The following is a 10,000-nucleotide window of genomic DNA, read 5'->3' on the forward strand; positions in this document are numbered from 1 at the left end:
AGCACCACGCTGTTCTAACATCCTAGAGAGAACCCTGAACACACACTAACCTGTATGAACCCTGAACACACACTAACCTGTATGAACCCTGAACACACACTAACCTGTATGAACCCTGAACACACACTAACCTGTATGAACCCTGAACACACACTAACCTGTATGATTGGAGAACTGCACCGAGTTGATAGAATCCACCTCAAAGCCCAGCACCTGTAGATGACAGACAGACAGACAGGCAGGCAGACAGACAGGCAGGCAGACAGACAGGCAGACAGGCAGACAGACAGACAGGCAGACAGACAGACAGACAGACAGACAGACAGGCAGACAGACAGACAGGAAGACAGACAGACAGGCAGGCAGACAGACAGACAGACAGACAGACAGGCAGGCAGGCAGACAGACAGGCAGACAGACAGGCAGGCAGGCAGGTAGACAGGCAGACAGGGAGACAGACAGGTAGAGGAGTTATTCAGCATCTCAGGTGAGCAGCTACACCTGTACAACAGAGTCTCTCTGCTAACACAATAACAGAACACACACATTCTCACACACAGTCTCTCTCTCTCTCTCTCTCTCTCACTCAGACACACACACACACACACACACACACACACACACACACACACACCTATGGGGTGTAACATAATTCAACAACAGTGACTTGACCTTTCTATAAATAGACAGAGCAGGATTTAATTAGTGTCCTTACCTGACCAACCTGGTTACCCTGGTTACCCTGCAACCCCCCCCCCCCCCGGTTACCCTGGTTACCTGGTTACCCTGCATCACTAGTTACCCTGGTTACCTGGTTACCCTGCATCACGAGTTACCTGGTTACCCTGCAACCCCCTGGTTACCTGGTTACCCTGCATCACTAGTTACCCTGGTTACGTGGTGGAACGTGCCTCCCGATGAAAACAGAAGGGATCTAAAGTGTCTCCTCCTTTACTGACGTCAGACAGAGAAACACCCAACAACACTGATACATCTGACTACGTCATTCTGCTGTGCAACACTAGAACACCATCTCTCTCTCTCTCTCTCTCCTCCTCCTCTCTCTCCCCTCCTCTCTCTCCTCCTCTCTCTCTCTCCTCCTCTCTCTCCCCTCCTCTCTCTCTCTGTCTCTCCTCCTCTCTCTCCTCCTCCTCTCTCTCCCCTCCTCTCTCTCTCTCTCCTCCTCCTCTCTCTCTCCTCCTCTCTCTCTCTCTCCTCCTCCTCTCTCTCCCCTCCTCTCTCTCTCTGTCTCTCCTCCTCTCTCTCTCCTCCTCCTCTCTCTCTCCTCCTCTCTCTCTCTCTCCTCCTCCTCTCTCTCTCCTCCTCTCTCTCTCTCTCTCTCTCCCTCCGTCTCTCTCTCTCTCTGGTGTGACAGCAAAAACAGAGAATCCCGCTCACCATCACCATCATCATCATCATCTCTGCCGGACATGGACAAAAAAAACGGAAATAACGATCTTTCTGATTCCGGTCTTTTAATCGGTAGCGTTGTGAGGCGTGTTATGATGATGATGATGATGATGATGATGATGATGATGATGATGACCTAAGCACTGACGCTCGTGTTAGTCCATGAATGTCACACACCGGGGCTCGCTACGATAACCTCTGGATTACGACTCTACCGTCCAGCTGTCTACACACACACGCACACACACGCACACACACACACGCACACACACACGCACGCACACACACACACACACTTCACCAGCACCGTGTTTCTACCGGGGCCGTTCAGACCGTTATCACCGTAAAGCATCCCGTCAATCAGTATTTACATCAACATGCGCGCGCCATGTGATTGTGACCTTTCCCTACCTGCGCGCGATGTGTACGTGAATCGCGTTAACCCCGTTAATCATCTAAACACACAGAAAACACCGAATCTAACCGTGAATCAGAACAGAACAGATTCGTACCTGTAACGGAAACGATGCCGATTTATTTCCGACGTATCCGCGGACGACGTGACTCTGGATGGACAGAACCCTGCATTCCATCTCGACCTCCGGTAACGGAGCAGCGCGCTCTCTCACCGGTGTGTGTGTCCTGGCTGCACGCGAGCAGCGGTACCGAGCGGGTCGTCGTGTTACCGTGACGGCGGAGGCGGGATCCCGCTGCTACACTGAAGGACACCGGAGCCGCTCATTCACGAGACACATCCTTATTCTGCAGGCGCTCGCGACGGTCACCTAAACGTACTGACATCACGAGCGGCGGAATTGAACGGACGTGACAGCGCGCGGTGGTGACACCGGAACGGCGCCGGGTGTTTGATGATGTTCTTATTCTGATTAATAGCGACATTCCCTCTTAATAAACACACATTCCTCGCAGTGACAGAGCAACAGACAGATATGGCGATAGATACATACGGTGTCTGTTTACTGAACCGTCGTCGTCGGTATCGGTAATAACGGTATCGGGACCACGAGGTTTAACCAGCTGTCTGACAGAGAAACACGTTCAAATAAAACAGCTTTTGAAGCCATTTGAGTCGGGGCCGGTGAGGTCGGTGGGGCCGGTGGGGCCGGTGGGGCCGGTGGGGCCGGTGAGGCCGGTGGGGCCGGTGAGGTCGGTGGGGTCGGTGAGGTCGGTGGGGCCGGTGAGGTCGGTGGGGCCGGTGAGGCCGGTGGGGCCGGTGAGGTCGGTGGGGCCGGTGAGGCCGGTGAGGTCGGTGGGGCCGGTGAGGTCGGTGGGGCCGGTGAGGTCGGTGGGGCCGGTGAGGTCGGTGGGGCCGTGTTGGGGAGAGACGGTTACTCTGCGAACGGAGGGGGCGGGGCCTAAATATGGTCCTTCCGTTGCTCTGTCGCGCGATGTGAAAAACCTCTATTTGGAATTGAATGAGGAGGAGGGGGGGGAGAAAGAGGAGGGGGGGGGGAGAAAGAGGAGGGGGGGATGGAGAGGAGGAGGAGAGGATGACCCCTTCTCGACACAGCTCACTATGTTACATAGAGAACAAGATACAATATACCTTACACACACACACACACCTGACACCTGTTAGAGCTCAGCTCTCTATCTCCTGGACATCAAGCCAGCCTAGCGACCGCTCCTGTGTTTGTGTATGAGTGTCTATGTGTGTGTGAGTGTGTGAGTGGTGTGTGAGTGTGTGTGTGTGTGTGTGTGAGTGGTGTGTGTGTGTGAGTGGTGTGTGTGTGTGTGTGTGTGTGTGTGTGTGTGTGTGTGTGTGGTAGGGCGGGTGGGGGGGACAGAGACAGGGTCTGTGAGTGATGAGGAGCTTCCTGTTGTGGAGATCCCCACCACCTTCAACATCAGTCACACCAGCACCCGGTACACCCAGGACCCCCCAGGACCCCCCAGGACCCCCCAGACCCCCTGGAGGCTGCGGGCCCTGTGGACAGTGTCCAGTCGAGCCAGGCTCATCAGGGTGGAGCCTTTCACCCTGATGAGCCTTTCTGCCTTTCTGTCTACCTGTCTGTCTGCCTACCTGTCTGTCTGTCTGTCTGTCTGCCTACCTATTTGTCTGTCTGTCTGTCTGCCTACCTGTCTGCCTGTCTCTCTGCCTGTCTGTCGTGTGTGTGTGTGTGTGTGTGTGGTGTGTGTGTGTATGTGTGTGTGTGTGTGTGTGTGTTGAGTGTGTGTATGGGTGGGTGTGTGTGGTGTGTGTGTGTGTGTGGTGTGTGTGTGTGTGTGTGTATCTGACTCAAAGCTGCTCTCTGGTTCCTCAGGTGATGACCTGGTTGAGATCAAGACTCTCCCATTGGCTGCTGCTGGCCTGAGTGTTGTTCTATTGGCTCTTTGCACATATCCTTATTTTTTTAATGCTACTGTTAATACACTGCACATATCTGTACATACTGTACATATCTGTTTATACTGTTCATACTGCATTCCATATTTATTCTGTTTATTTACATATACACTGCTTATACTGCATTGCCCATACAGCTCATATGCTGCTTACACTGTTCATACTGCATTCTATTTATTCTGCTTATAATGTTACTGCTAATACATATACTGCTTACACTGCACTACTTATACTATACTGCACTACTATACTGCTCATATACTGCACTACCTGTATATACTGTTCACACTGCACTTTTCTGCTTTTTTGCACTTCTGGTTAGACGCTAACTGCATTTCGTTGTCTCTGTACTTGTACTCTGCACAATGACAATAAAGTTAAATCTAATCTAATCTAATCTAAATCTCTGCATCTATTTATCTATCTACTGTATCTACTGTATTTATCTATCTATCTACTGTATCTACTGTATCTATCTATCTATTTATTTATCTATCTACTGTATCTACTGTATCTACTGTATCTATCTATCTACTGTATCTATCTATCTATTTATCTATCTATCTACTGTATCTATCTATCTACTGTATCTATCTATCTATTTATCTATCTATCTACTGTATCTATCTATCTACTGTATCTATCTATCTATTTATCTATCTATCTACTGTATCTATCTATCTACTGTATCTATCTATCTATTTATCTATCTATCTACTGTATCTATCTATCTATTTATCTATCTATCTACTGTATCTACTGTATTTACAGTATCTATCCATCTACTGTATCTACTGTATCTATCTATCTACTGTATCTATCTATCTATTTATTTATCTGTCTATTTATCTATCTATCTATAGACACACACACACACTGTCTGCCTGCCTGCCTGCCTGTCTGTCTGTCTGTCTGCCTGCCTTTCTGGCTGTCTGTCCGCCTGCCTGTCTGGCCTCCTGCCTGTCTTGTTTCTGAGTGGGAGGAGCTTGGTGCTGCAGGTGAACGGGAAGGGGGCGTGGCTGACGGTGTGTTCAGCAGACTCCGCCCCGAGCAGCTGGGATACCCCAGGTACACGCCCCCTCCACATGACCACACCCCATTCACATGTACACACCCCTCCACATGGCCACGCCCCATTTACCTGGGAGAGACTAGTCAGGTTGTGGAAGTGTTCTGTAGGTTCATTAACAGCAATGGGCCTGTATTATTATTATTATTATTATTATTATTATATTATTATTATTAATATTATTAATATTTTATTATTATTATTATTATTATTATTATATTATATTATTATAATAATAATAATAATATAATAATAATCATAATCATAATCATAATAATATAATAATAATATTATGATTATGATTATTATGATTATTATGATTATATTATTAGCTGCAGGGTTAATCCCATTAGAAGCAGCTTGGCAGTGAGGAGGAGGTGTGAAGTCAGAACAAACAAGCACAGCTGTAAGTAGGTCAACATCTCTGTGATCCACTGGTCCTGCCTGGCTCCCTCCACCCTCTGTGCTCCTCCAGCAGGTCTGTGATCTGTGTCTCTGTGCTCCTCTAGCAGTCAAGTCAAATGTATTATCCCACTGGGGGGAAATGTGGTTGCAGCCAGGTATTAAAAACACATTCAATCCATCATAAATACAACATGAAAGCCAACATACCAGACAGGACACAGAGACAACAATACAATCCAGCACAGCACAACATCACTTCATGTGAAGACAAAGGACGAGCAAATTGCTGAGTGCAGAAAGTGCTTTGTGCAATCATTTGTGCAAATTCAGCCTGCTAATTGCAGTGCAAACAAAAGAGTCTTTGAATTTTTTAGTCCTATGAGTTGGAACTCTATGGGCCAGTTTCACAGACAAGGCTTCAGCCTAGTCCAAGACTAAAAGCATCCTCAGTGGCAATTTGCCATTGAAAGTGTGCATTAGTACAGGACTAGGCTTAAGCCTTCTCTGTGAAACCGGCCCTAGATCTTCTACCTAAAGGTAGAAGCTCAAACTCCCTCTGCAGGCGGTGGTCAGTACAGTCCAGTATGGCATGAGCCTTCCTTAGGAGCTGCCGATGGTAAAGGTCAGACAGCTGTGCTTGGTTCACCCCAATAACTTTACTGGCCACTCTGACAAGCCGACCAAGCCTATTCTTATTGGCCAGATTCAGGTTCCAAAACCACGCCACCATACAGAAAGACAGACAGCACCGACCCAATTAACATTCTGGAGAACAGAGTCATCATTTTGGTGCACACATTAAAATAATTCATTTTTCTCAAGAAGATTGAAGTAGATGTATATTTAGTTTAGTTAGAATGTGTTTTATTTGAGTGTTTAAATCATCTCTCAGCTCAGAGACATTAAACAGAGACTCTGGTCTGATTCAGCCGTTTATTATTGAACATCAGAACCTTCTGGACCTTCAGAACCTTCTGGACCTTCAGAATCTTCTGGACCTTCAGAACCGGGTCAGACGAGGTGGTTCTGACACATAAATATTCACCAACCAACGGCCTTCATCTCCACACATGTGACACATTATAAAAATAGCATATTTTCTGTCATCGTGGCTACGAGACGTGGAGCCTATGGGAGTGGGCTGTCAGGTGGTCTGTGATGATGTCATAGTGATGATGTCATACAGCTAGTCAGGTGGTCTGTGATGTCATAGTGATTATGTCATACAGCTAGTCAGGTGGTCTGTGATGTCATAGTGATTATGTCATACAGCTAGTCAAACACAAGCATGCAGGAGAGAGACGCCCCCCCCCCCTCCTCCTCCTCCTCCTCCCTCCATCCATCAGTCCATTCCAGCCATACCCCCCCTCCCCCCTTCCTCCTCCTCCTCCTCCATCTCTTCCTCCTCCTCCATCTCTTCCTCCTCCTCCATCTCTTCCTCCTCCTCCTCCCCCTCCTCCTCCTCCTCCTCCTCCTCCTCCTCACTGTGTCCTCCCAGCATCACCTGCTGCATGGCCAGGGTCGCTCCGTCTGAAGACAACGTCTGCAGCTCGTCTACGCTCAGCCCCATCGTCACCATGGCAACTAGAGACAGGCAGACAACCAACCAGGTTAACCAACAGACCGTCTCCATGGCTACACCAGGGCATGACATTAACTTTTTGGTGTCACACGCACGGACGCACACATGAATGAGATGTTAGTCAGCAGATCTCAACCTCTCCTTAACCCTAGTTAGTTAATGAGATGTTAGTCAGCAGATCTCACCAGTTTTGTTTTTAAATTAAATACTAAATACTTGTCAACCTCTCCTGGCTTCCTGCCAGCACCAACGCCACCTTCCACCCACATTTGGCGAGAGGCAGGTGTTCATTTGTTGCCGTGGCGATGCCTGTCTGTCATGGGGACGTCACAGCAGGTTGCCGTGGTGAGAGACACCACAATGCATTGTGGGTCTTACCGTGGTCCTCCATGGAGACCTGCTGCGGGAGGCCCGTTGCCGTGGCGATGGAATCGGGCCAGAAGCGCTGGGTGGGCCGGCTCTGCGGCGCACGCTTCCTGCTCTTGGAGGGCGTGTCCCCAGAACTCTCTATCATTGGCTGGAGGATCCGCCTCCGGGCATTGATGAACCTGGATTAGCCAGTCACGCGATGACATGAGAAAATACATACAGCTAGTACAGTGTGTGTGTGTGTGTGTGTGTGTGTGTGTGTGTGTGTGTGTGTGAGTGTGTGTGTGTGTGTGTGTGTGTGTGTGTGAGCATGCGTGCGCGTGTGTGTGTGTGTGAGTGAGTGTGAGTGTGAGTGTGTCTGTGTGTGTGTGTGTGTGTGTGTGTGTCTCACCAGTTGTTGACCTGCAGTAGAGTCAGGTTGGTCTGGATGGCGATTTGTTTCTTCTCTTCCTCTGTAGGATAGGGGTGCTGGGAGGGGGGGTGAAGGAGGGGGGGGTGAAGGAGGGGGGGGGTGAAGGAGGGGGGGGTGAAGGAGGGGGGGGTGAAGGAGGGGGGGTGAAGGAGGGGGGGGGTGAAGGAGGGGGGGAGACCAAGTCAATAACTGAGAGAGAATCATGTTTCCTCTTCCATCTCTGTGTGGGTGTGTGTGTGTTTCTGTGTGTGTGTGTGTGTGTGGTGTGTGTGTGTGTGTGTGTTTCTGTGTGTGTGTGTGTGTGTGTGTGTGTGTGTGGCCATGGGCCGGTCATAAGACATTCTCATTCTCAAGACATTTGCGTCTATCTCAGCTTCCAGCCATCATGAGACGACACACACACACACACACACACACACACACACACACACACACACACTCACCCCGATGTGTTGGAACAGCCAGGACCTCATGACGCTGGTGGCTGGTTTAGGAAGGACGCCTCTCTTACTCTTACTGTCCTCCTGGAGGAAGCTCACCTGCAGCTACACACACACACACACACACACACACACACACACACACACACACACACACACACACACACACACACACACACACCACACACACACACACACACACACACACACACACACCACACACACACACACCACACACACACACACACACACACCACACACACACACACACACACACACACACACACACACACACACACACACACACACCACACACACACACACACACACACACACACACACACACACACACACACACCACACCACACACACACACACACACACACACACACACACACACACAAACACACATATACACAGAAACACACACACACACACACACATACACAGAAACACACACACATACAAACACACACACACACACACACACATTAAATTCAAATTCGGAGTGTGTGAAGGTAACAGTGTGTGTGTGTGTGTGTGTGTGTGTGTGTGTGTGTTTGTTGTGGTGTGGTGTGGTGTGTGTGTGTTGTGGTGTGTGTGTGTGTGTGTGTTTGTTGTGGTGTGTGTGTGTGCGTGTGTGTGTGTGTGTGTGTTGTGTTGTGTTGTGGGGGGTGTGTGTGTTGTAGGGTGTGAGTGGGGTGTCTGTGTGTGTGTGTTGTGTTGTGGGGGATGTGTGTGTGTGTGTGTGTTGTGTTGTGGGGGATGTGTTGTGTTGTGTTGTGTTGTGGGGGATGTGTGTGTGTGTGTTGTGTTGTGGGGGATGTGTGTGTGTGTTGTGTTGTGGGGGATGTGTGTGTGTGTTGTGTTGTGGGGGATGTGTGTGTGTGTGTGTTGTGGGGGATGTGTGTGTGTGTTGTGGGGGATGTGTGTGTGTTACCTGGTTGTTCTGGATGCGTATCGTCCCAGGTGAGATGGCCTGATGTACCATCTGTCCCTGGGGAGTGACCACTGTGATGGGCTGGTACAGTGTTCCACCTACACACACACACACACACACACACACACACACACACACACACACACACACACACACACACACACACACACCATAGAGAGTGCCAGGGTTAGAGGTTAAACATTTCAGGAGGAGGAGGAGGAGGAGGAGAGGAGGAGGAGAGAAAGAGAGGAGAGGAGGAGGAGAGGAGAGGAGAGGAGGAGGAGGAGAGAAGAGGAGGAGAGGAGGAGAGGAGGAGGAGAGGAGAGGAGGAGAGGAGAAGAGGGGAGGAGAGGAGGAGGAGAGGAGAGGAGGAGAGGAGGAGGAGGAGAGGAGGAGAGGAGAGGAGGGGAGGAGAGGAGGAGAGGAGGGGAGAAGAGGAGGAGGAGGAGAGGAGGAGGAGAGGAGGAGGGTACCTGTAGACGTGGTGTGCCAGGGTGACAGACCTGCAACCATCTGACCAGGGTTGACTGTCGTCACGGTAACGTTGCCAGCTGAGGCTGGGACCATGATGCTCTGGGGGCTGAGGGTCCCTGACATCACACTGGAGGTCTACACACACACACACACACACACACACACATATATACACACACACACACACACACACACACACACAGATAAAGGGATAAAGGCGCTGTGTCTGTGGAGACTGTGAATAAGATTGTGTGTGTGTGTGTGTGTGTGTGTGTGTGTACCTGTGTGTGTGTGGGTGTACGTGTGTGTGTGTACCTGTGTGTGTGTGTGGGTCTCGTCCTCCCCCCCTAGCAGGGAGTCAGTGCTCATCTTGGTCTTCAGACAGGCGATGTAGCGGGAACAGAAGTCCTTACAGAGGTCGCTGACCTTCTCCAGCTCCAGCAGGTGGATACGCAACACCTGGATGGCCCGCACCATCTGGAGGTCAGAGGTCAGGGGTCACACAGGGGTCAGGGGTCACAGGGGGAGAGG

The 10,000-nt window shown here is 50.0% G+C and overlaps 2 protein-coding genes across 2 annotated transcripts in view; both read right to left on the bottom strand.

Annotated features, from left to right (window-relative positions):
* pdxkb (pyridoxal (pyridoxine, vitamin B6) kinase b) overlaps positions 1-2,152 on the bottom strand; it is a gene marked incomplete at its 3' end in the record, with an annotated part of 10,583 nt that extends 8,431 nt beyond the window's left edge. Inside the window, 2 exon segments of the mRNA XM_083690788.1 lie at positions 159-213; positions 1,923-2,152. Coding sequence (XP_083546914.1) covers positions 159-213; positions 1,923-2,003 — 136 coding nt within the window. The 5' untranslated portion in view covers positions 2,004-2,152.
* Positions 2,153-6,594: 4,442 nt separating this feature from the next.
* The window catches only part of LOC310819487 (homeobox protein PKNOX1-like), a gene marked incomplete at its 3' end in the record, with an annotated part of 7,116 nt that continues 3,710 nt past the window's right edge, over positions 6,595-10,000 (bottom strand). Inside the window, exons 5-11 of the mRNA XM_083690789.1 lie at positions 9,785-9,946; positions 9,469-9,604; positions 8,996-9,093; positions 8,059-8,160; positions 7,595-7,671; positions 7,213-7,382; positions 6,595-6,836 (exon numbers count right to left, since the gene is read on the bottom strand). Coding sequence (XP_083546915.1) covers positions 6,595-6,836; positions 7,213-7,382; positions 7,595-7,671; positions 8,059-8,160; positions 8,996-9,093; positions 9,469-9,604; positions 9,785-9,946 — 987 coding nt within the window. The remainder of the gene's footprint in view (positions 6,837-7,212; positions 7,383-7,594; positions 7,672-8,058; positions 8,161-8,995; positions 9,094-9,468; positions 9,605-9,784; positions 9,947-10,000) is intronic.

This window comes from Argentina silus, assembly GCF_951799395.1.
Source record: "Argentina silus genome assembly, chromosome: 19".
In the NCBI taxonomy this organism is placed as follows: Eukaryota; Metazoa; Chordata; class Actinopteri; order Argentiniformes; family Argentinidae; genus Argentina; species Argentina silus.